General features: G+C 42.9%; 1 protein-coding gene across 7 annotated transcripts in view; it reads right to left on the bottom strand.

The window, feature by feature from the left end:
• TCF4 (transcription factor 4) overlaps window positions 1–13822 on the bottom strand; it is a gene marked incomplete at its 3' end in the record, with an annotated part of 234245 nt that extends 220423 nt beyond the window's left edge. For all 7 annotated transcript variants that reach the window (XM_082013467.1, XM_082013469.1, XM_082013472.1 and 4 more), the window contains exons 1-2: window positions 13267–13822; window positions 11503–11575 (exon numbers count right to left, since the gene is read on the bottom strand). In XM_082013467.1, the coding sequence (XP_081869593.1) occupies window positions 11503–11575; window positions 13267–13368 (175 nt within the window). In that variant the 5' untranslated portion in view covers window positions 13369–13822. The remainder of the gene's footprint in view (window positions 1–11502; window positions 11576–13266) is intronic.
• Between the last annotated feature and the right edge of the window lie 13211 nt (window positions 13823–27033).

The raw sequence follows: 27033 nt of genomic DNA, 5'->3' as shown, positions 1-27033 counted from the left end.
GTATGACAACGTTCTTGCGCTTCAACTAAACTGGGTTCGTGGTTAAAAAGAAAATGACAATTTACTGCCAATAATTTTACTGTTAAGGATTTATGGCACAGCCAGGGAAGCAGCACTCCCCTGGAGAGGGGGCATCTCCCGAACAAGGCCCATGCCGGAGAGCTTGTGTGCTGCCGAAAGCCGTCCGGGGCTGTGTGTTTATTTTCTGATAACTGGTAATTTTGCCATGCTAACTTCCTAATTGGATATCAACACATTTTCAGTAGCTGTTGTACACTTCAGTCACGAGCAGGAAGATGTGAAGAAGTAACACTGACCAAACTGCTTAAATCTTGACACGAGCATGAACCCGAAGCACTCTCACCACTATGTTGCCACTACTGACAATTAACCACTTCAGTTTTAAAACACAGAGATAGGGGGGGAAAAAAAAAAAAAAAAAAAAAGAATACAAATGATAAAATTAGAAGAGGGAAAAAGACAATGTCCATTAATTAATAACATAGTTCATAAATGAAATTCTCTAATTTGTGGTGTTTACAAAATATCTAATTTTAGGAACATGAATTTTCCTCTGTTTATATAACAAGACACAGTATTTCCTAAGTAAGTAAATCTTTCCAAAGAGTATAAAATCAACAAAGTGATTAAACACAGAAAACAAAAGTTAAGCAATGCATTTGCTAACAACTCTGATCCTGCAGAATAAAACATTATCTAGTCTCTAATCAGGACTCAACACATAATTTTTCCCGAAGGACTGTAAAGAGACAGAATAGTATTAAATAAAGTTGGCTTAGGAGAGCCCAGATTAGCACAAAGACAACAAGTGGTCCTGAACAATATGAGTTTAAGGCAAACCAAAAACCAACTGCTCTGGCAACAGACAGCAACTAGTAGCTGAGGCTAGTTAGTCACAGCACGGGAGGATCAGTTTGTAAGGTCTGACTAGAAAAGCTGCATCAGTGGTACAGGAGCAAAATGAAAGCGTGCCTGAGAGGTTACAGTGACATCAGGAAACACAGAACATGTAATTTATTTGTATTTATAAGATCAGGAAAAAGTATTTTCTTTGCTTCCATTTCTCCTTCATGCCTCTGCCACAAACATTCAGATACTACCAAAAAGGTATCCTAGGTCTGACGAATAAAGTAACATTTCAGAGTCGGATGAAGTCATACTGCAGAATTGGTACTACTTGTCCTGGAGGGGACATTCACAACCTTGGGTTGGACTACACAGCTTTCATTGCAAAGGAGCAGATTTCAGAAAGGCTACGTCAGAACAAAACGCATGCCTAAATTTCAGGTAGATGTGATGTTATATGAAATGCTACATGAATGAGGTTTTGCCGTATTGTTAAGTTTTGAGAGTCCAAATCATCTCCCCTGTGCACAGCCCCAGCACAACAGTTAATCCTGGAGAAGGAGGAAGGGCAAAGAGCCGGGATCCTCCCGCACACATAGCAGGGTGAGCTTCAGGGTGAACCCAGGACTCCCTACGATGGTCTCACAGCTGCAGAACTTAATCAAGCTATTAGGCCACTTTCCTTTCGGGAGGTCTGATGGTGACTCTGCCTTATCATGAACATAGTAGTCTCATCCCTGCCCTTCGCTCAAAAGATCTGCAGCATTTAAACAGTTACAAAGCCTAATGGACAGCAGTCATCCAAGGATAAGGAGCATTTACTCGTAACGCGATGCACCTCGAGCGGCACAGCACTAAATATTTACTCTGCATTTCAGGATCAGCTGCTATGTGTAGTCGCCATAATTAAGTATGCAGATCTATAAGGAGATAAAAATAATTTAATAGTTATTTCTGTATTATAACTGTACACGCAAGCTTCATGACTGTCACTTCTCCCTTTAACAAGAATCCCCTCAAAAATGAGGAAACCTGTGCTATAGCCTGCAGAACTGTCGGCAGAGAGGGACCACGCTCACAGCTACTCCCAAATGATGTTATCACATGGAAGTTCACCCAGACAGCTTGTGGTACTGGAATTACAGAGACAGACGATGTCATAGTCTCACCCCTGCATGTCTTTGTTTCTACAATACTAACGAAACCCTCTTTCACGTGGTTTCATTAGATGCCAGTATTTCAGCCTCTGCTCTGTCAGATCTCAGTCAGCTCAAATAGGAACGGGGCCCAAGGAACAGCACAGAGCTTCAGAAAGAGATAGGCGAGGGAAGAGTCACAGGGAGGAGCATGGCACATCCTATTAGAGTTTGGGGAATTTTCTTGGGTTTGTTGTATTTGCAGAACAAGTCAATTCCAAGCTGGAAGTTTACATGCCAGCCTTCAGCCCAGTTCAAACGCTCAGAGCCACGTCACAAACTTATCAGAAAGGTTTGTAATGGAAATGCTGACAGACCCTTAAGTCTAGTGGCACTGGCAGGTGCTCCCACAATACAAGAACATAATTCAATCAGCTTTTGGCTGACGTCACGAAGCACAAAACAACTCAAATGCTTTATGAACAGTACCAGAACCCCTGAGATTCAATTACAGTCTTGATATTCGATCAGGAGTCATACTTAGCTGTTTTTAATATAACAAAACCTTTGTACCAGTTATTTATCAAATAGGTCAATCGTATTTAAATGTACAGTCAGAGGAAAAAGTGCATCATGCCATGCTAACTTGACAATCCCAAATCTTCAGGAACAAGACAGGCTTTTATTCAAGAACAGCAGCACCAGAAGAAAGTCTAATTTTCATATACTACAGAACAAAAAGAACGGAATCCCTATTTTCTTAGGGATTACACACATGCCTAAGAATTAATTCAGAGATTTAAATTTTTTTTCCATTTTTGGACCCCTAAAATTATCCTGGCGGAGGTACTGATCACTGCATAGTGAATGTAGCATGCAATAGGTTGTTTGTTTTGATTTGTTTTTTTTTTTTTTAAAACAAATTTTGCTAGTACCCACAGAAATAGCCCATGGACCTGAAAGATCTGCTGCAATGGTAAGAATCCAAAGGTAAAACCTCCTCTTTGAAGCCTCCCTGGTTTTGCACTCTTACAAATGAAGTGCCAACCAAGGAGGAACCCCTTCTGCACCAGGCCTGAGAAGATCACCTTCCGCGGCTCGCCGTACACACACACAATGAAGCAGGGTGCCATATACACACGCACAACGAAGCAGGGTGCCATATACACACGCACATATGACAAAACAGGGTGCCAAGGGCAGCACTGGCAATGGGAAGCGTGTTACAGGGCAGGAAGGGACGGAGCTGCTGGGAAGGCTGCCGGCAGCGTGCCGGCTCGCAGGCAGCAGATGACAGCCTGCCATTGCTCACAGAGCCCGAAGCAAGAGCCACTTCGCCTCTCCCAGCAGCCGGAGAGTGCGAAAGCCGCGGCTGCTCTGCCCCTGCCTCAGCACAACACAGGCACCCATGCCAGGGCCATCAGTGTCCCCTTCTGTGGCAGTGACTTAAGTGCCGACACAGATTTCGAGTAAAACCCCGAATGAGGGAAATGAAGCCCAGATGCCAGCCGCACTGAAGCCAGCTGAAAACGGGAGCAGGCTTTCAGCAAGGACAGGACCAAGCGGCTACTGAACATGCAAGTGCAGCACCCGGCACCTCTCCCCGGTACCCCGCTGAGAGAGCGGAGCAGAAGGCACTGCCAAGTGCCAGTTACAGCGTCTTAACCTCAGAAGCCTTTTCACCAGGTGAAAAGAAAATCATTATATTCAACAAATCAAGTCTTAGGGGATTAGACAAATTCCACAAGAGTACTCTGCAAATACAGCAGCACGTGTGAAGCGTTGTTTCCAAAACAGATCAATACCAGCACAGACAACAATAGATTGCAGCTACGTATTGTCATTACTACCAATCGTAGTCTTGAAAGACATCCTTAAACGGTGACTGTCACAATAGCTCTCACAGGAACAATGCTGTTACTGCACCTTCACATGAAATACTTTCTCACCACTCTGAAACCCACCAAGATAAACCCATTTTTAAATACACCTGGTTGCTTGATATGCAGATCAACTGCACTAGTGTTTACCTTGGAAGAAAGGGTAAATATGCCAACCTTTCTCAGCACTTTTCCTATTTGTGTAAGTTTGCTGAGAAAAGAAGTTACACAACAGCCTTTGAAATCATTAGAAAAATTATCTAAGAATTTGGTCACTGCCACCCCTGCTTTGCCAAGAAGCACTAGGCAGAAAGCTTCCACTGCAAACAGGTTACAGAAGAGAGTTTAGCAGGCTGGCATTACAAGACCTATTTGTGTTTACAAGACCCAATTTGTGCCCCGTCACAGGTTTGAAAACGTTTGAACAAGCACACGTGGTAAGAGGCAGATTTTGGCATTTGGGTTAGATCCCGTGAGGCACACGATACCTCCCAGATGACAAAAAAAGTAAAGACTCCTCAATATCTCAGTGCCACAGACTGACAGGCAGCATCAGCTGCATAAAGGCAGATGAGGAAATCTGGTAGTGACTTTTACTTAGCGGTTAATAGAACAGAATAAATAAACCCAAATTAAATTATTCAAGGGACTCATTTTAACTGTTGTTATTCCTCCTGTCTTCCAAGGTGCAAGAGGAACTCTGCGGACCATCTACAGACACTGGCAGATGGTACATACTATTACGTGTATATTAATTTTATATGCCTACATCTTCAGCAGGACATGCAAAACATTCCCAGGCTATGCCAGCTCTTCTCTCCGATGACCGCAAAGTAAGCTTACTTGAACTAGAAATTTGTCTGAGCAATGAGAGTGTGGTCAGGCTGGGGGGATCCATCTCACCTAGCCTTCGACAGCGAGCTACGCCTCAGCTACGTCCTTTGGTAGAGAACAGGCATCATCAGAAAATGATTCACAGCGCTGACCTGACCTGCCTTGGGGCAACCTCTCCTCTGCCAGCTACGGGGAGCCCTAGGACATGTAGGCACCTTTCGGAAGGCTGCATTTCGTAAGCTTCAAAACAATAGGCTGTCTCCAACTCAGGACATAAACAAAACAATTTCCACTTCTTGAAATGTAATTTCTATCCCTTTTTAGTTCTACTTTGATTATGTCCACTGCCCTGGTATCATTTATCTGAGGAAATTTTGGTAAAAGATCTTTAAACCATTACAAACACATACCCTGCTCCTTATTAAACAACTGCAGATCTGTTATCTGGGCTTATGGGAACTGATCTAAATAACATCATGATATCAAACACTGAAAACCACAGGCCTGGGGCCACTAGGACTCTACTCTTTTTCTGGGCCTTGCAAAGACACAAATTTCCAGATACAAAATGTAGTTTACCATTAGAAGTAAATGTTTGATCTGTAAAGCTTACAAAATGACATTGTTTATCATAGCAGACTAAAAAAAAAAGGAATAATTTTAAACTCAAAACAAAACTGTTTATATGACAGCTTTTAGTGTTCCCTGATTCTGTGCATATAAGAAAGATGCAAGCAATTAACAGCATAAACTTTCATTACATAGTTCTATTATATATGTTTATGTGACTTAGTTGTTCATCTGTTATTTAAGTGATTTCCTCATTACAATAGCATGGTAAAGATATTTGCTGATCTTGTCAAAAAAATGGCAAGCAGTTTATTCACAGCATTCCTGGGATCCTAAAATGTGTGCTTAAATCCTTTTACTTACTAGGTAAGGAAAATATCAAAGCCATTCCAAATTCAGTAATGGTTTAAATCATGGGGGGAAAAAATAAAAATAATAAATTAAATCACACATTCTATCTGCAGAAGCCAAAAAATACATGTAAGTGGTAAAAGATTAAAATTTGTGTGATCTGGTGTTCACAAGATGTGCAGACTGACAATTATTCGTGCCTATTTAATGTTTCTTGGGAATTCAGTCAATGGGAGCTGCATCTGCCTACGACAAGAATCAATATGAATTCGGGAGTGGTACGAGCACAAATCTAATGGGAAGAAGCCAAATTGTTCCTCACATGCTCACAAATGCCTCTTTTTCCCACATCTCTTACTGAACACGTTATACAAGCTTTGTACTCCTGCTTAATTCCAAGTCAGACCTAAGTTCACTGGTTTAACAGATACACTTTGTTCACAGATACCTCGTATCCACTGAATAACCTAAAACAGTATTTCTGCTACTGCTAAATTTGGCAATGGCAAGCACAAATGTCTCCTCCAAGTGACATTTGGCTGGATCTGGCCCCCAAGCGTTTCAGTCTCTCAGACAGCTAATGTGTATGGTTTTGAATTATTAAATATATTCAGGAGTCTTGACAAGGTAGACATGCAATGACTATGACAAAAAGCATTCTAAAAAAACCTACAGTATCCAACAGGCATGACTGAGCTGTTTCAGATACAATCCTCTTAGATCAGATCCAATGCAACCATTTTGCAGAGTATTTGTTTAGACCCTCTTCCATTTAATAAGCCTATTTTTCTTCCAAAATCAGAAATCAAGGGGATTCACATCTTTGGTTTTTTTCTCTTTTGTTTTGTTTTTGGGTTTTTTTGTTTTTTTGTTTTTTAATTACCACAACAGGACCTTAGCTTCCAGATTTAAATCTACGTGAGTGATTGTAGGTGGCTGTGTCTCTGGAATGTCCTCTGCAGGACACACTCAGTTTGCCACCGCGAGCAAGAGACAAACTCAGAAGTAACCTCTCTTCTTTGAAACTAAATATTTAGCTCCTCCAAGTATGCACTACGTTGTCTCAGGCCAATTCAAATATCATAGCGTGGGTCTTTTTCTGCCCCCACAGTACGCTCTTTAATAGGACTCGGAGGGGAGGAGGATCGAACACTTCACAAGTAAACATAGCTGGAAGGATGGGAGGTAACTAGCATTCTTCTTCTTCTTAATCATAATTACGAAACATTAGGGATGAAAAATATGGAAGCAGTTGCCTTTGTGTATCCACGTAGCTAAAGCCTGAAGTTATTTTTCAACAGGCAAAACAAGAGAGGAGTGTTACAAAGCACAGCCACGGGCTAGCAGCAGCAGAGCCGGCCCGGGCGAGGGGCCGGGGCTCACAGGTGCCGTGCCCCGGCACACCAGCGCGCCGGAGACCTGGAACACCGCCTGGCAAACGGAGGAACGTGGTGCAACACGCAAGCAAGGCCAACACCCAAATTCAGTCATAATTTTCTGTGTTTCTGACATACACCATCACAAATGTGGACTACCCTTCAGAGTCACCTATGTAATTGCAATAGCTATGTACCTACTATGCTTCTTTTCCTTCATTATTAAAAGTACTTCTCAGATCCATATGTTTAAAATTTCTCATGTATTAATTTTCTTTTCCTCGTGAATGGCAATTCTGCACTATAACCCCCAAAATAAATCACATTCTTCCAAAATGATTCCTGGTAAGGGGTGTATTCTTCCCTAGCACATGCACTATTCCAACTGACACTACCGGGACCTATGCACGCACCCTGAGGTGTGCCTAACCTGAGCGGCTATCGAAACACTTTCAAGCTAGAGACTGTATTTAACTTCAGTTTTCCTGATGATCCACCAATAATAGCAAAATTATGTATCTTTCCCAGAAGGCCACATTCCAAAAATGAACTGTACTTAAAAAAACCAAACAACTGTATTTGGTTATAATTTACTCACAGATACATCCAAAGTAAAAAAAGGACTTAAAAAATCAAGCTGAATTTGTGATTCCCTAGTTAAAGATGTATTAATTTATAATCGCTGTTATTCTAATGTAGGACAAGCCCTAATCAAACTAATGGCAATGTTAAAAGCAAGTCTTTAAATCCTTTAAAGTGACTTAGCTTTATTCAGTGATGTCTGTACTAGCAAAGACTTTAGATAGTTTTATTTTTTTTATTGTGCAATAGGAATGGCCAATCATAAGAATTCGGTTATTCTACTGCTACGCACACCCACACAATATTCAAACATATACATAGTGCGCAATCTGTAACAGATGCCTGAAAACTTAGGTAAAATTAAATACTTAAAATAGAAAAAAACAGGGCATGAACATAATCAGGAAGATGTGGGAGATGTGGGCTTTGATTAACAGGTCAAAAACTGAAATATGCCAAATGTGACAGACCTAGCGAATTCTTTAGCAGCACAATTGTTGAAAAACTGCTTCAAAACCCATTCCTAAAAATCAAGGACCAGTGATCATAATTTTCCCCTTATTTTACAATGGCTTACACTTAGATTCTGGGAAATGCTTTTACTGCAGAAGCGGAGGTAAATTATTCCGAAAATTTTAGAAGATCTGGGAAAATAAATTTTATTTTGGCAATTGTCCTAAAAAAAGAAAAAAAAAGGAGGAGAAAAAAAAAAACACAACCCGCTTCATTCTAATGGATGTGTATTGTTCAATTTAAGTAACAGGTATTAAATCACTTTCCAAATACAATATAAATTTGAGGTAACTCCAGGGGAGTTTTCTTAAAAATAATTTCAGTCTTCACCAATTCCCCCCGTTAAGGTCAGAGTCTCTAAACCAGCATGGCTGAATTGTTTTAGTGCTCTCTGCTGAACACCTGCAAACATCAAACAAAAACTCCTGGTCCTTTACTGGGTTGACAAAAGCCTTTCATGTGAAAAATGCTCCATGGGAATGTCACGGCTGTGGCTCAGGTTACATTCCTTTCTCCCTTGCAGCCCTCACCATTTCTTAACATGGTAAGAAGCCATGTTTGTGAAATTAAAGATTAAAAGGAAATGTGGCTTTACTTTATTTTCATTCACACATTACAAATCACAATAGAGCATCATATATTAGATGAGTAAAAAGCTGTTAAAATGACTTTAAGCATGAAATATTACCACACTTTCTAAAGTACAGTTAGTTTCACTTCACAGCTTGGGATTACTTTACTTTGGGGTCTTTTTTTTTTTTTTTTTCCTCCCCCCTATAAGAGAAGTTTCAGGTTAATGCAGAGGAATGACATCTGTGGTTCCCCAATTCAGTAAATGTAATTTTTAAAAGAGGACCATTAAAAGAAGGTCAGCTCAAACTTCAGAAGGGCATCTGTCCAGAAGGAAGAACAGGCTGCATTTGGATCGCTAAAATTCCATATTATCAATATGCATAATTGGAGTAATAAACTCTGTTCATATGTTACTGATGGAGCTATCTTTAATCCTTCCAATATAGCTATAGAAAACATCTCTTAAAGCAGTTGTCTGGGCACTATCACATCAAATCTGAATTTCTCAAGCCCCAGCTCATTACACCACCGCACACCAAATATTCTGAAGCAGCAAGACTCTCGCTCACAGCTAGCTGACCAGCAAGAACACAGGGAAACAATAGCCACGCTTCTCCTCCATGCAACGCTACCTCCAGGCCACACATCCACCCTCGCACAGAGTATCACTCGGGGGCAATCCACCGATACCTCAATTCTGACAACTTTTTTGAAATCACTGATCACTCACTACAAAACTCCCTCTCTAATAACCAAGCAACAGCTATTTATGCAGTAAATTCAAAATTATTCTTCCTTAGAAGAGCATGCCCTGTGCTGCATGCCATTGTGCAAACAATCTACCAACACACACTATACGTTCCTTTATCAAGCAGGGTACTTCATCCTTCACCATCGGAGACTGGTGTATTCAAGCATTTACATGCTGTTACAGTGTGGGAGAGTTCAGGTGTTATTTTAAATGGTCTACATCTTAATATTACTAACTTACTTCAGCTCATTACATTATTTGATGTCTAAAACGATGCGTTAAAGTTACATCAATGCTTTCAAATTTAGAGACAATAAAAAACAATACAGCCCCTCGATTTCACTCACTGTGCAGATTTGCTATCCTGTGTTATTTCTGAATCAAAATTACTTCCTAGATGTGGTTTACGATGCATTTATTAAATATAACTATCTAGTCAATTGCTGTTAGACCAAGTGGTAGTTGCTGCATCGACTGGTATATAAGCATGACAAATTGATTTGTCTGGCACAAACACTCTTCCCTTCTCTCCAGTGAAAACAAATATAGTGAGTATTATATATTTAGTTAAACCAGTTACTAAAATTATGTAATTCAGAAAATGACAAAAAAAAGGATTAAAATCTTTGCTTGTGAGATATAAGGCAAATTATGTTTGGAAAGTTATTCAAAACTAAGAGTAAAATTCTCCAAGTCACTAAATTCATAATATAACCACATTTGTGACGGTAAAACAAAAACATGTTATTATTTTGAAAGCCCAAATAGAACAAAATTCACAAAATGAGTGCTTAATAATTGTAGGCGGCATTTGATCCAATATCTTAGAAATTTATATTACAGACTACCTTCAAATCAGGAAGTCCTTCTTTGGAAATACAAAGTTAATTGACGTACTAGTGCATTTAATAAAAGGGGCTATACTGAACACACAGAAGAGGTTCCTTTAATTGAGTACAAGCTGCAAACACCAGGCATGAAACTGTATGCAATGACGTGTTCATACCTAGATATCCACTGGCAGTTTGTAGCGAAGACTTGTCCAAATTTACCATCTGATTTAGAACAGTACTCGGTCTATAACAATACTACCTACAGTGTATGGCTATGTGTAATTGCCTGTGCTTTGAACACACCGCAACTCTCGACCCCGAGATGTGTTTGTGTCCTGTCCAAAACACCACATCCACAAGCCAGGGAACCCTCTTAAACGAACTTAACAGAAGAGTAAGGAAATTTCAAATGTGTCAGTATCTTTCCTAGTTTTACTTCTAATTTGTCAGGCATATAAAAGCCTCTATATAAAACTTTAGTTGCCAGACAATTACTGTACACGTGTTCTACCGCAAAGAGCTCTGATATTTCTTTTGTCATCAAACAGGACTCCTGTTCTTATGGAATGCAGAAGTTGCCCATATAGTACTACTACAGTCAAATAAACAAACATACAAACAAACAAATCCTCCAGTTAAATTTCAGGGACTCTTCAAAAGCTGACAAATATTTAGAAAGAAAATGCCCTAATTTCCACCAGGAAAAGAAACTAGCCTCAAGATTTTAATTCACCGAAAAATATTCCATCAGCAAACAGTCATCTCTAATACTAAAGAGTTCTTTTCCCGGAAGAGGTTGGTGTTTAGACTCGGATACTTGCTTATTTATTTATTTAATTTAAGCAGCCTTCAATTCTTATTCACAAAATTAATTCCCACGCAAGATGTTTTGGTTATCATTTCTGACATACAAAAGATAGCATCTGAAATTGTAAATAAAAATCCCCAATGTTCAAGATAAAAAACAGAAAAAGATTTAAACTAGCTCACCTTGAACAATTATACGGAGGAGAAGTTTAAGGTTTTTTTTTTTTTAATCATAAACATACAGAAATACTGTGAAAGTGTCCCAGTCTTGTGGAAATAACAACAATAGCCAGCACTTAGGAATCATTCCGCTCAAATCTGAATGAATCTGCTCCCCAGAAGAGATTAACACAACCACAACAAATGTAATACCTATGGATAAATAACGAGCAACAATTTAACTACATACGAAATAAAAATTTTACATACTTGAGCCAGTAAAATGTCCACTCGCCAAGGAAGTTGGTCCATTTTTCCCACTGCTCACAGGAGGTGAAAACATCTAAAAAAAAAACCAAAGAGGCATTACTACTGGAAAACAAGAGATTCGAGTCCACTGTTAGTCAAAAGTTCCTTCCACATTTGCTGTGAACTACGTTAATAGTTTGTCTACCATGGAAGATCATTCCCCACAGACCTGAAAACGAGTCAATATTTCTTAGAGCCCCCACCAGCCCCTCGCCACCATCATCACGTTTTTATTAGGCTCATTAGCTCCCCAAACAATATTTGCTTCCCGAAGAGTTTGAGCAATCCCAGTTCCCAGCAGCGTTATCCAGCCTGGGAAGCGGGGCTCGCTCCCCTCTCCAACTCTCAGGCTGACAAAGATGAAAAAAAGTTTTTTTTGCTGAAACCTTGGCCATAAATGTAGCAATGTCCGTTTCCATCCCGCTTTAGGATTTGCCTGTCATATGTGAACCCAAATAATAATAATGCAAAGTGCCACCTGCCCTAAATTCTCATTTCGTCTCTAACACAGAGCAATTTGAAGCAAGGCTCTCTCCCTCTCCCCCCCTCGCTCCCTCTCTCTCGCTCCCTCTCTCTCTCCCTAGCATTTATTTCGACCCTAATTGGTTTCTCTCTTCTTCGACGTGTCTAGTGGATAATACGCACCTTCCCTGAGTCAGAGCCTGCAAAAAGCCAAGGAACAAATGGAAAAAGTGCAACAAGCAAAGAGGGGGCTGCAAAGCTGCCTCAGGCTATGTTTCCTGGCCAAACTTCCCCAAGCCATTCCTCCAAAGCAGAGTCTGGAGCAGCAGCAGCCTGAAGCAGCCTCATGGAGACGGGGAAGGGGGGGTCAGGATTTTGTGGGGTGTTGCTGGTCTTTAGGAACATACATGCATCTCACAGCAAACCGGTTCGCCCCTTAAAATAAAGAACTAAGTGGACAGATAGATACTCCTGACATATTGGGGGGAAGGGAGGGAATGGGGAGAGGAAGGAAGGGGCTGGGAGGGGGGGCCTTACAAAACTAGACAAGTGCACACGTCCGGATTAACGTTTGGCCTCCAAACCAGCCTGGCCAGTAGCAGCCCACAGAGACCAAAAGTACTTTTTTTTTTTTCTTTTTCCTTTAAAAAAAAAAAAAAAAGCACCATCTAGCTGGGGGGGCTTCAGAAAAAGATTGGAGCAGTTTTAATGACAGCAGAAGCCATATGAGATTTCAGTGAAAACTTTAAACTGAGACAGTCATGGATTTCTTTGCACTTTCCATGTGCCAAAAAATGAAACAAGGGAAGAACTGAAAATAGAATATAAGCAACTAATTAGCAATTAATTAGTTCATGTGCCAACAACGCTATAAAACGTAAAGCACAATAAAAGTGCTAGATATTGTTATTAACTGATGATGAGAAATGTTCCGTTTCAGGGGCGTCTCTTTTTGTAAAAATTATTTTAGACATCCAAGACATTAAAATAAGCTGTGAACACGACTGCATCTCCCATCACATACAATAAGAAATAATAAAAAGACTCTAATTTTTTGTTTTCTTTTTTCTTTTTTTTTTAAGCAAAAAAAGATATTTACCATGGTTCTAGCTGCTGATTAAAAATTGCCCAATGTACTTAGATCACAGTTTTGTTTTGGTTTTGTTGGTTGGTTTTTGTTGGTTTGTTGTTTTTTTTAGTTTAACAGATCAGCTAGAAGAGATTTTTTTACAGCTGTTGTTAATTTCCACCGTTGTTTCTTACCGCACTGAAATCCAGTAAATCACTCAGTTCTTTGTCCGTCCCTAAGGCAGCCATTCGCTGTTGGTGATGCATTTTAGCAAAATCACACAAACCTAGAAACATGGAAATAACCGCAATCAGAAACCCAGTCCCGAGCCTTGCAGGAAACACAGTCGGGTTTTTCAGGGGGTGGGGGTCAGGGGGTGGGTAGTTGAGAAGAAGGGAGGGAGAAAAGATGGAGGGGCAGCAAAAACAACAACAAAAAAAAGCGATATTGTATTTCCAAAGAGGCGATCGAAACCCGGTAACATCCACTCTAAACCCAAATCCAGAGGAGAGAAAAAAAGAAAAAGCCTCGCTCCCAGAGCATCATTTATGCAACAGGAGGTTCAGCGAGGAATGAATGAGGATCCCAGAGAAGAAACTACAGCCATCCGCTCCCAACTTTTTCCCTTCTCCTTCTTCCACGCAAAGTAGCGTTTAGAGGCAGAAACGGCAAACAGCGATAACAGCGGTGAAGGGGAAAAAATAATCATCCAAAAAAAAAAAGAGTCGCGGGCTACGGAGGCGCCGGTGCGGAGGGACACGGGAGAGCAGCCTTTGACAATTAGCCGCGATTCCTAATTTGCGCGGGGGGGGGGGGGAGGGGGGGGAGAGAATAACAGCGACCCGGGAGCGGCTCGGGCCTGTGCGGAGCCAGCGGGAGGAGGAAGGGAGGAGAGGGCGCGGAGCGGCGCGCAGCCCAGCGCAGCGGCCGCCTCGCCGCTGCCGGGCCGGCTCCGCGCCCGCCCGCGCGCTGCCCCGGCGCGGGCCTACCGCCGCCCGCGGAGCGGCGCGCCGCCCCCCTACCCGCAGAGCATGGAGCTGCCGATCCTGGGCAGCAGCCGCCGCCGCCGCCCGCGCCGCACTTTTGCGGGGATTATACTTTAAATTGGCCCAGCCCGCGCATACAGACACGGCAAAGCGAGTTTATACGGCGCTGCGAATACACGTGATGCGGGGGCTCTGCCAAGAGGAACGGTATTTTTCCCCTTCTATCACCCAGTCTTTTTTTTTTTTTCATTCCGCTTTGTTTTGGTTTGTTGTGACACCCCCCCCCCGTGCCTACAGCTACGCTCCCAACCCGAGGCTTCCCCTTTACAGAGAGCATCGCTGCAAACTTTGCAAAATCGGCCCTTGGATTCGCTTTACGCTCAAGTTTCTGGGGACGACGCCAGCGGCCCCCTCCCCCCTCAACATGTTATACTTTTATTTCATATTTTGCCATTGCAGGCCCGACACACTCCACCGAAAACTAGTTCGACTTCATTTTCCGGTAGGAAATAAAGCGCCGAGTTACCGCGCTTAGCGTTTGCACCTTGGTGTGTCCCTCGCACATGTAATTACCCCGTGGATACATAGCGTATATTTATACACACGAGCGATTATGCGCGCACACACACGGTGTACTTTCCGTTTGCATTTACACATCGAATCACTTGCATCTCTTTAAATAACACATCGGGATCGACAATTTAAAAAAAAACAAAACCAAAAAAAAACCACAGACAAGTTACTCTAACAGCAAAATGTAACTTTACCTTAAATGGCCAGAAATATGTTCACAATATTCCAAGGGAAAAAAAAAAAGAATAAAAATAAAAAGAGGAATCTTCTGCCAAAGTGCTTTATTATCTCACACGTGTGTGACCCTCCAAAACCACGAAGAAGTACTTTAAGTGTCAGTCCTGCTCCGGGGTACTCCACCGCGTTACAGGCACCCTACACCTGGCTCTGGGGGGATGTGGGGTTCCCGGCCACCAAACGCCCGCCACCAGCTCCCCCACCCCGACAGCCGAGACGCCAGCCAGCCAAAAAAAAAAAAAAAAAAAAAAAAGGCAAAAAGAAAGGAAAAAAAGAAGGTCCGACAACTTTTCCCTCTATTGTTTTTACAAACACATGGTGACTGACAAACTGCGAGCGGCTCGGGGACTTTCCCCTCTGTCCTGCCTTAAAAAAAAAAAAAAAAAAAAAAAAAAAAAAAGGCAAAACCCCCAGAACGAGCGCGGAGCCGCCCGTCCCAAACTTGTTCCAAGTTTACAGCGCTCTCCTCCTCCTCCTCCTCCTCACCACGGCCTCCCCCGCGGAGACGCGGATAATAGCATCGTTCCCGGGCAGACGCATCGCCAGCCGCTCACATCCGGGCAATGCCCGCCGCCTTATAAGCGCCGCCGCCGCCGCGCCGCCGCTCGCAGACAATGACGAGGGAGGGAGGGAGGCGGGCGGGACGGCTGGGCCACCAAGATGGAGGGGCCCGCCGCCCTCCGGACCGGCCGCGCCGCGCGCGCCCCGCGCAGCTCCCGCGCAGTGCCCGTACCCCCCCCAGCCCCCGCGCAGGAACCTGGGAAGGGGCTGGCAGGCTGAGATCCGCAGGGCGGGGTGCCGGGGGGGGGGGGGGTGTTTTGATTATTTTGTTGGTTTTGTGTTTTTTAATATCGCGGGAGCAGAGCACACCATCTTGATGGTGCACACATGGTTCCTAAAAATGAAAATGCAGAAGCGAGTGGGAAAGGGCAAAGTGAGCGAAAGGGGGGAGGCCCGAAGGAGGGCGGCTGCGCAGGTGGGGGGCAGGCCTGGAAGGGAGGCTGGGCCGGGGGAGCTGGGGACCACGTTTCTTTCCCTCTGCAGCTCGCTCAAGGGTGGCAAGAGACCCTCTGTGCTGAACAAGAGGCCTTCCTGCACCCACGTTGCTCTCCTAGGCCTAGGGAGGAAAGTGTTGACCTAAAAGCAGTAATAGAAAAGTAAAGGTGCCATAAATTTAAACCTCTTGGAACGAGAGAGTGGGAAGGCACACCCGCGGTGCTGTGGGATCAGGGAGGATGCGCTGGCCCAGAGCAGGACTGGGAGGCCGCTGAGGGTGCGTACTGGGAGAAGCAGCACCGTGTTGCCACATGGCAAAGGTTGCTGTCCCTGGGGCCTCTCTGGAGATACCACCCCCTATAGAACTTGGTGCTTTCTAGATCCCAGGCCTCATTTTCACTGATCTGTATCTTCCCTCTGGTCCTCTTTTCCACGCTGGACCATGCACACACTGCAGTATACCAAGGGATGCTCTTTGATACGGACACGTGTACGCCACAGTGAAATGGTGAGAGGAAAGCAGAAAGGACATAAAAGATAAGGGCCTTTCCAAAGGGCACAGAGTGCAGATGTGCTGTGTAATACAAAAATACCTGATCTTATTTTGATTTTATCAAAAATAACTGTGAAGATGTCACCAGATAGCACTGGTTCCCCCCTCAGCAGTGGTCCAGAAGCTGGCTTCCTTCTGACCACCAGGATATCAACGTGGAGGGCCCCACACATTGATGTGAACAAGGCCATCTTCCAGCATGGCCTGAAAAACAAATGAGAAACAAGATGGCTGCCTGGGAAGCAGGTGCCCCTACCAACATGGAGGTTCTCCATTGGCTGTACCTGGTCTAGATGAGGGGTGGACTCCCCCTGCAGCTGGAGGCTGGGTTTCTTCCTGGAAGCAGAACTGCTGATACCCCGCTCCAATAGACCTCTCCCTCAGGAGCACTCAAAGCCACCAGCACCCCTATTTCTCACATGAAGTAATGGTTCAGAGAGAGCACTCACCTGCTTGTCGCACTTTTAGCTGAGGAGATGGCCCTCGTGGAAGTCAAGCTGGAGTCCCAAATAGCATCCCGAATGTCTTCTCCCAGTGGGTACTGAACACAGCATCACGTGTGGTGCCTCCAGTGACGACGCCATCACATGTTGCATATGGTCAAGGAGGCCCTTCTCTGCACTTCTTCCTTGAGCACGAGTTGCTGTGATTTTGCCTGTGCTGCAGGCTTCCAAGCACCCATTTCAGAATAGCTTTGCAAAGCTGTGGCGCATCCTGCCCGTAGGGATGAAGGGCACAGGCATTCTTCCAGGAGGAGGTGGCATCCACTGCCACGAGGGCTCCATCTTCTGCCCTAGCCATGATGTTTGGAAGAAGAGACCTGTTCACAGGCCCTGGCATGTGGTGTGAGAGTGTGTAAGACAGGTGACACTCTGGGGGACATGTATTCACAGAGCTGCAACGGTCTCCACAGGTGTAAGTCAGACAATACAGGCACACTAGAATGCTTTAGGTGCCAGAAGAAGTCCAAGGCACAGCTAATGTGGGCAGTCAGGATTTTGGCCTCAGGGGGCTGATAAGGACAGTTAAGGGACAGTGTACGCAGTCGATATTACTTACTGCTTTTAGTGTATCGGCTTTAATTTGCCTTCAACAACTGCCTCGACAGCCAGAGTACTGAGTTCAGTGAGGCTGGAACTGTTCCTGAACAAAACCGTTGACAGCTGCTGGGACCTGGCTGCGGGTTTCGTCGTGCTCGCTGCCGTAGATGTTGCTTTGAACGCCTTGCAGATGAAGAGTAGCTGTGGGAAAGCAGCAAGAGCAGTGTGCCCCATGAGAGAAGGCCAGCCGTCAGCTGTGGGCAACCACAGGTGGGCGCAGTCCCGTGGCCCTGATGCAGAGGATGGCACAAAGTCCCACAGCCCCGATGCAGATGGTGGGGTGCAGTCCCACAGCCCCAGCCGGATGGGCAGAGCAGGGTGGTGCCAGAGGCCGCCCGGGAAGTCTTGCAAGGGCCTGGGAGCTGGGAGGGACAGGACACTCCCCGCCTCTGCTGTACCGCCAGGAGGCCCGGGCCGAAGTGCAGCTCCTGTGCCACAGGCAGGGGCCGGGGGCAGGCGTGGGGCGGCCTGGGCCGACTGAAGCCGGCAGGGTCGGCTGACGGCCTGCCCTCCCCTCAGGCAGTGTCCCCGTAGCAGGGAGGTGTCCCCGCAGGGCCTGGCTCTGGCCATGCTGGGGGGAGGCCGCTGCCTCTTCTCGGGCGCCCAGGCCCCTGGCTGGCTGCTTGGGTGGCACAAGCCCCAGAGCGCCATCCCTCAAAGGGACACGGGTGAGTGAAAGGCTGCAAAGCCCCCAGGAGCGAAGCGGCCCTGCCTGATGGCGACACACAGGTACACGGTGCCCTTGGCCCTAGCTGGTGGGGCCCAGGACGTGGTGAGGGCTGCAGAATGAGAGGAGAGGGAAGATTTTGGCGGCGAGGGCTTCTGGTTCGCTGTAGCCCAGAGCTGGGTGTCGGGGGACTCAGCAGGCTGGTAGGGCTCAAAGCACAGCCGTTTCCCTCTGTTACTGAAGGTTTTTTTATCTGTGAGTTACAATCCCCTTGGCACCAACAATGGTCTTAGCGCTATACACAGTACAAAGAAAAGACAGGGCCGGTGCCAAATTGCTTATTGTTTAAAATGCGGAATTATTTTTTTTCCTCAAAGTGAATCAATACAGAGAAAAACAGAGCAAAATTGGTATGAGCCCACAGAGGAGAGACTAGGCTTTATTTAATTATTTAACCCAGTAATGTGTCCGGGATCTCCAAATACCACTGAAGAAATGAAGCATTAGCAGATATTAGACTGGGGAGTCCCGATCTGGATAACATTCATTCCGTACCTACGGAGAGGCAGAGAAGGTGGGGGCTGTTGATGCTCTGATGGTGGCCCTTCACCAGCGAGGGGCTCATAGACCCTCCAGCAGGACAATTTCCCCCAAAGGATTGAGGAATCTCGGCAATTTTGGGCCTGAACAGTGTGCAGGGCTGTCCCAGCCCTGTTTCCTAACTTCTAAATTCTTCATAGGTATAATTTCTGTCTGCTGTGCTTAGCTGTTTCAGTGCAGCGCCCACCTTGTTTAAGCTTACTACATTTCCTGGCCTGCTGCTGCTCTGCATCATGATTATACTGGGCGTGTCATTCCAGTGTTTCAGAAAAAAGAAATTGTTAATGTAATAATTAGGGATGTAAATTACACCTGATTTGTGCCTGGCCTGTTCGGGTATCAACCATGTTTTAGTTCTGGATTAATCAAGTCATAATTAAATCCATTTTTAATATTAGCAATAACTGAAGCATCGGTGGTATTAAAGTAGTATAAAAAAGCACTACTTTCAGGGAAAATAGAGGTAAATATAATTATTCACCTCACAACAGTGAAATATTCATAAACCACAAAATGTAAATTTACAGTGACATGTAAGACTTCACGCATAGTAACACAAGTGAAGCTCGTTTCTGTAGCAAGACCCTGTCTTTCTGGAGTACGCTAGGTTGGCAGACTGAAAATTAATGCAGAAGCTACAGTTAATAATGGGCCATGGAGTTTTATTTCTAAATTAAATAGGAAAAGGAATAACACAACTGCCATACTGGCCCCAGTGTTATTTATTTTGTGATTTTAATCCACTATCCCCATATGTTCAGTTTTCAGTGTGCCACAGAATTTTGTATGGACAATTCACAAGTGGAGATGTTGCTGTGGACCAAGCGGAGCTGCTGGCAGTTGTGTGTTTTACCACCTTGGAAGACATGTGAAGCAATTTGGAGCCACACGATGTTAGCTGGAGTGCTCTGCTAGCATGGTAAGTGGTGTTACAAGTACAAGCATCGGACAGAAATTCACATCCTGAGGTTTTCCTGAATGTGTCCGTTAACTATATGTCTCCAGAGAAATTTTTTCATCCTGTCTGTAGACTTGAATAGCAGAATAGCAAAGTACTAGACTTCATTTTGCTCCAGTTTGGGTCTATGATTGTGCCCTTTTTCATTCCTATAAAAATCATCAAAATGTGGCCTTATCATAAACCCGTGAAAAAGTTGAGTGAGCACATGTTCAGTGGGTACTCTTTATGGATTTGCAGATAAACTCTTTGGAAATTTTATCAGACTATTTTGAAAATAAATTGATTAATGTTATGAAGTGCTGTGTTGCTACAATAACTGATGCCATGGAAGAAGCCATGTGGAAATGGCTAATTCTGGCGGCATGGCATGCACAGCCTGCATACGGTGCCATTAACGAGTCCTAGGGCCGCGCACCAAATGACGGCGACAAAATAAGAGACTGCATGGCAGTTTGCTCAGTGAGCATGATCCGCTCTGTGCAAGGGACCAGGCAGGGACACTCTGGAAAAAATGGCATGTGATGAAGTAATTAACGCCTGTGTCAAAAATGTGTGCTGAAGAAGCTGGCTGCAGCTACCGTGTTGATGCTTTCCTGTCCAACACCACAAGTGGTGCTGATGGAATGGCTACCTCTGCCTGGCTCTCTGTGTTCACGTGTCTACAAGGGGCTTCTTCTCCCAGAGCTTTCCTGGCCGTGCTCAGCCACAGGGCTCAGCGGGCCCTCCACTCCACCGGCGCAGCACCATCCCGCATCTCACCCGGCAGCAGTGTTTTTCCCTTCCCGGCAGGGCAGTGACTGCCCAGGAGCCAGGGAGAAGAGTGCAGGCTCTGCTGCTCAGCAAGTTTCTCGTGTGATGGCTCTGCACAAGCAGATAGATAGAGCCATGTTGGGGCCAGGACAATAATTAAGACAGAGGTCTTTTCTGAGCTTTTTTTCTGGTGAGTCATTTTTAAAAGAATGTGACCGAAACCACAGCGTTATTGCCAATGACTACTTCCATGGGTGTTACCTGTCTTTGCTTGGATATGCTTTAAGCAATGTGTGGTGAGAGGTAATTTTTAAAAACTGGGTATTTTTGGCACTGAATCAAGAACATATCTGTGTTTTCTCCAGACATAACTCTTCGCAGTTGTTTCCCCCCTCTTACTTGCTATTTAAGACTGAAAATGGGCAGAGGACTGTAGGCCACACACATCTATAAAATGCTACACGTCACTTTATTCATAATGGTGTTTCAGATATTGAGTGCTAAACCACCAGAATAGAAAAGCAAGTCAATACTTTTCACAAGGTCAGAAATAAGAAGATAAGACCTGATGGGTTTCTTTAAAATAGTCTAATGCCAGGGCGCCCAGCCTGTGCTCTTTGAAGCCGCACCGTATACAAGCTCACCACTTGTGTGTGACTATGCCGATAGTCCATGGGAGTGTCAGCGAGCTAGCAGTAGTAAATTTAGGGACCCTTCACCAAAACGACATCCAGGTATTGCAGAGCAGTTCTAAGCAAAAAACTTAGAAGTGTTTGTTCTAGATGGAGATGGTAGTGGCATGTATTTTTAGGCTACATAGCACATGCTTGTGAAAAAGTTACTACTGGTCTTTTTTGGGAGGAAGTCTAACACTTTGAGTGTTTGAGATGTGTCAGGATTCAGGCTGGGTGAATTATAAACTGGTAAAAATTGGTATTTCTCTTCTTTCAGTTGCAGCTGCTTAAATACACAAGAATATTCTCTGTGGCTGGGGCCATGCAGCCCTCAGAGCCAGGGGAGTGGAGCCTCAGCTTGGAGACCACAGGGAGTTGATGGAGCACAGTGGAAGACCAAGCTTGTCTCCTCAGCCATGCCTCAGAGCCACACCATCCAAACACTGTTGGCATCCCGTGAGGTAGGAACTTGCTCAACAGCAAACTGGGGCTGGGAATGAAAAAAAAGGCTTATGAATGGTGTCCAGACCTACCCAATGGTACCAGTATGCATCCTTGCATCTGTGATGGCACACCCTTGAGAAGAGATGGAGACAATTGAGCTGACTAGGTTGGGCCAAGATAGTCTAATTGTATTCCCTCCTGTTAATCTAGTAGATTAAAGAGATATGATCCTGAGCTGCCATGTTAGTTTTTGTGATGAAGCAGGGGTGGAACAAAGTTGAACTTAATAGATTGTCTAGAATAAACCCCCAAATCACTAAACTGTTTGCTTCCCCCCCCCCAAAAAAGTGGAAAAATAAAGCACAAAAAAAACTTGTAGTTTCTGCGCAACCTCTAATACATCCCTTTGTGCTTCCTTGTTATATTCTGCTTCATTCAGGAAACAAGGCAAAAAACAAGGGGACAGAACTATTGTTGAAGTATTTGACTTTGTGACATGAGTAATTATTTTTATGGCTTAATTATATAGTTAAATATATATATTTTCTACAGCTTGTAGTTTATTTTATAATTACAGACATTTTTAAGTCTCTTTTGCTTCACAAGTATGTATGGGTTAAGTCATATTTGCGAGGAACCTTGAATGTGTAGTACACTATGTAAATGGTAAATATTTTTAGTAGTTAAATCCCATAGTCACTAAGTCAAAATTCTCATTAGAATGACTGGGAGGTTTAAGTAAGGACTGAAAACATTCCCCATGGTAAAACTTCTGGGGACAAAGAAAGGAAACAAGAAATTTCCTAAGAACCACCTCAAAATCCTTGCTGAAATCTTTAGTGGCAAAAGTCTTGAGGGGATGAACTGGGGGAAGAAATTTGGCCTTTGCAGATCAAAATGCTTTTACTGATGTCTTCAGAAGTGTTTGGAGTGTCCTATCCCCTGTCCCTTTGTCACAACAGCTGCCCAATTAAAAAATGCCCGTTTCAACAGAAGACACTGTCAGCAGCAAGGCTTTCCTAGAAGTGAGGGTGGGACTGCGTGATACATCCTGAGGGATGTGTCCAAGTCCTGTGAGACATCTGGTTAAAAAATTGTAAATTTTTACTGCTGACTTTGATGGGATTAAACAGGTCTTAAAACAACTAAAATCTCATCTGGATCTCAGCTGAAAAGTCTGTGAGCCAGTGAGGAAAGCACATGGTTCTCGGGAGAGCAAGGACATGACACTTCTACCACCTGTACCTGTGGCACTTTGTTTTAAGCTTTGTGACACTTCAGCACTTTACAGTTGACATTTCTTTCTCAGCTTTTTCCATTAACATTATTCTGCTCTTTTTTTGCAGCTGAAATGTATTGTTTTTCTTTGTATATTTATCAATGTGTTTCTTTAATACCAAAGAAAAAAACATTTGTCAAGGTCTGGCCCTTATGGCTTTTAAGCTGAGGATTTTATACCTCAGGTGTAACGGAGTGTGTAAGGGTCCAGCGCACTCTGATCAGAGGAGGTTGTACAAGTCAGTGCTGCATTGTCAGTAGTTTTGGAAAACATTGTCGCTATAGAAATTCATAATGACTATTGAACTCTGTGCTCATGTTTTCTGTCACAAGAGCTCTGTGCTGCAACATGAGGTCTGAGGACTGAAAAATGTACATAACAGGAATATAGTGTAAAATGTGGATATCATGGACTGGACAAGATCAGTAGGAATATCGTGGGATTTTGTGTTTTACTGAGAGGAAGGTACAGAGAGGGGAAAAAAACCCACAACAAATCTAGTTTAATTTAGAAAAGCTTGCTAACTGAAGTTCTGAGTGTACATTCAAAATTACAGTTGCAAGGTATGCAATTTATTTTCTAACATCTAACAAGTAGCAATTGAGCTATTAATTGTCTCAGAACCATTTCTTCCCGCAAAACAGTTTCACCTTAGCAAGGAGTAGCTGAAAGTACGGTCTCTTGATGTACCAGCCTAGGGACTAGTCAGTGTGTGTTGCCTTGTCCTGTTTAGGAAGGTGTTTTAGAGAAGGATAATTTCCTTGTTCACAGGACTGTAAGTTGTTTGACCAATGGGATCTCTATTGCTGTCATGTCCAGCTATTACTAGCACTCAACAGTGTCCACAGCACTTCTTTGAAGCCCAGAAAATCAAGAGATTGTGATTGCTACGAGAGCAACACCTAACCAGCACCTAACTCTGCTGGCACAAGTCTGACCTTTTGCAGCTCCTGGGCAGTTTCATGATGTCCAGCTTGTCCACAGAAACAAAAATTGTGCTTTCACCTCTCTTCCCGACTGATTTTGGAACTGATGGCTTGAGAGTTTGTAGGGAAATTCTGAGAGAGTATGTTAGGATTTATGTAAGTAGGAAACGTTCAGAGTAAACCAGAACGTGACTCTAAGGAGGAACTGTTGAGCCAGAATCACATTCTGCAGGGATGCCTCTTTACAGAAAAGAGATGTCTCATTTTGGTTTATCCGAACTATTTTTACAGTATATAAAGCAAATTTAGAAAATAGCACTTTTCTTCCAGAAAAATAATAGTCACAAAGTTATTCTAGAGTGGACTTAGAGTAGACTCCCTTTATCAAGAAACTTTATTTTAGAGGCTAAATCTGTAGGTACATATTACAGAATCACAGAATCACTAGGTTGGAAAGGACCTTCAGATCATCAAGTCCAACCATTAATCCAGTGCCACCATGTCCCCTAAACCATGTCCTGAAAGTTGTGAAGTTCATGATAAGTAGTGTAGTTTAGTAAACTTATATCCAGTACAATCTCATTTCTATAGAAACAAAGGAACAAAATTAATACTTGATATAACTTCACTAATTTCTGTACACTTTAACTAAGAATAAGTTTCATCTATTGCCTCAAAAATATTTGTTCTCAGATTTCCATGGAAAGATAATATAGGAGGGATAAAAACATTCTTCTGTACTTCTGTGAATTCCTATTAAAATGTGGTTTACTTTCTTATTCCCTAGTGGAAGAGTATGTTTGATTTCAATTAAAATGAAATGTCATCATTTTAGGACATACTGCCTAGTTTTAATGGGTATCCAGTACCTTAGTCCGTTAGGGAGAAGATAGTGGATTTGGAAAAAGGCCAGTAGGTACAGGAGATGTTTTGCATTCATGGTGAAAATATGTGCATGCATGTATTCTACAAGCACCATTGCAGGGGCAGTGGGTTTCCTCTTGCCTGCTTTCCTTTGATAGTTGCAGGTTTTAGGGCTATCTATCTCAGTTAGACCCTTCTGGTGACGGATTTCCTAAATCCTTCAGCCTCCTCATCAGCTTCATGGGTCTGAGCAGTCATGGCCCGGTTGGAAATGCTGTGTGCTGTGACCATTCGTTGGCAGCAGTGGTAGTCAGTGATATTTTGTTCTTTGCAGGACTGTACAGTATGTTCTGTAAGTGAGGAAAGTCCACGAAGTGAATTTTAACATACAAAAATCTTGGGAAAAAAAAAAAAAAATCTTCCGTTCAAAGCCTCATCCTACACTCTATTTTTTAATTCAAAAGAGGTTTTCTATGTATTTTATTTTTTTGCTATTTAGGTTTGTCATGTGAAATTTTCTTTTTGAGTCAAATTACAATGAAGTTAGTTTTGTCCATTTACTTCGGTCAAGTAAATGGGCATATGTAGGTAGTTATGGAAATACATAGGTCGTGATGACAGCTTGGCTAAGAATACAAAATGTGCAATAAAGCAATTTCTTATAAAGATTTCAGCGGGTATCTTTAATATTTCCTAAAGAACCAGCATCTGGAAAAAATATTTTTCCCCTGGAAGCATTTTTAATTTTTTTTTCATGAAATGATAGGGAAATGTTATTTGGAGGTGTATCATAGCTGATTTACTTAGTGAAAAGTCTGTAAAACAAACATTATTGTTATTGTTTGTCTCCTGCTTGTCTTCTAATTGCTGACTAAAGTACAGCAAAATATTCTACTTATAGTAATATAATTTATGGCTTTCTCACAAAGCTGACAAATGAAGGTAGGAGATGTTTGGAATTAAACATGCCACTTAAAATGTCCATTTCACACTAACACAAACAAAAAAGTATGTGAAGTGTCAGCTTCTGGATGAATCCGGTGTGCTGATGAGTGTCATCACTGACAATATGCATGTGCTGCCATTTTGCAGGACCAACCCCTTTCTTAGGGTCATAGAGGTTATTTCTCTTTAGATTTTGAATTGAATCAATGTAGTATGCGTATGAAACAAACTGTTTGTTTCTTCCTTTGGGTTTTGTTTCTTTTCTTTCTTCTAATTTGGAATTTGTGAATAGTCATAAATATAATGTATGGCTATCAGAATTACCAGCTCAAATACAACTCCATTATAATGTTTGAAGACAAATCTTTTCCAAGTAAAGGAAGAAGCTTTCAGCTGTGAGATGACATCATAACATAACTTTTCATAAAAAATGTATTTGAAAAGTTTAACTTTGAAAGTCTTTTGGCAAATGTTCAATGCCCTTATTGTTCTTATGTCAAAATTTCAACTAATTTTAAAATTATATTTTAAATTCTTATTTCAAATATCATAAAATAATAATAAAATTTCTTGATCACGCCCTGCTATGTCAGAAAAGCACACCAAGTAATTTCTTCCGTAAAGTGTGAGAAGCTTCTTAAAACTACCTGGGATTTTACTGTATTGCTGTCTTAGGAAATTTACTTCAGAAACTCAGTCCTTCGGTTGATTAAAAAGAAATCTTTTAATTCCTCATGTAAACATAAGCGTGACAATATTTTTGTTATTAGTATTATCCTGTAACTTAAGTAGTGCTCTCTCTCTCGTGTTTGCTTCTTGAGTTTGTTTATGAACAATACTACTAATCATGCTAGGATAATCATTAAGTTTCTTACATGATAGATTCTCCATTCTCTTCTAAGAAGCTGTTCCCTGCCTTTTTTGACTCTTGAATCCATCTTTTCTAAACAGGTTGACTAGAATTCCATACAGTGTTCCACATAAGGCCCTTGTAGCATGTTGTACAACACAACTAATGGTTGCCTATGTCTGCTAGAAATAACCTGGATCACATCCTAGGATCACTTTGATTTCTTAACCACCGTATCATATTGATAACTGATATTTATTTCCACATCATTCTCCCATATTATTCCTAACTGGTGTCTGTCAGGTTATAGCCTTTTTGTTGCAATTATCAAACTGGTAGACTCCTCCTACCTGATCTTAGCAGGCCAGGTGCGGATCCTTAGCTCTAAAAGAGGTATCAACAATAGCTGTGATGAATCGCTCTCTGGAGGGTTCCCTATCTAGCTGCATTGGAGTAGAGACCTGTCTTCTGGATGGCTCTGTTAGATGAGGTGAATCACTCACTAAGTGTATTTTTCATTATATATTATTAAACCTAATCTCCTTTCTATTGCTTT

The sequence above is a fragment of the Phaethon aethereus genome, assembly GCF_964289735.1.
Source record: "Phaethon aethereus genome assembly, chromosome: Z".
NCBI lineage: Eukaryota > Metazoa > Chordata > Aves > Phaethontiformes > Phaethontidae > Phaethon > Phaethon aethereus.
The sequence above is the reverse complement of the archived record's forward strand: the minus strand, read 5'-3'. Positions and strand labels throughout refer to the sequence as shown.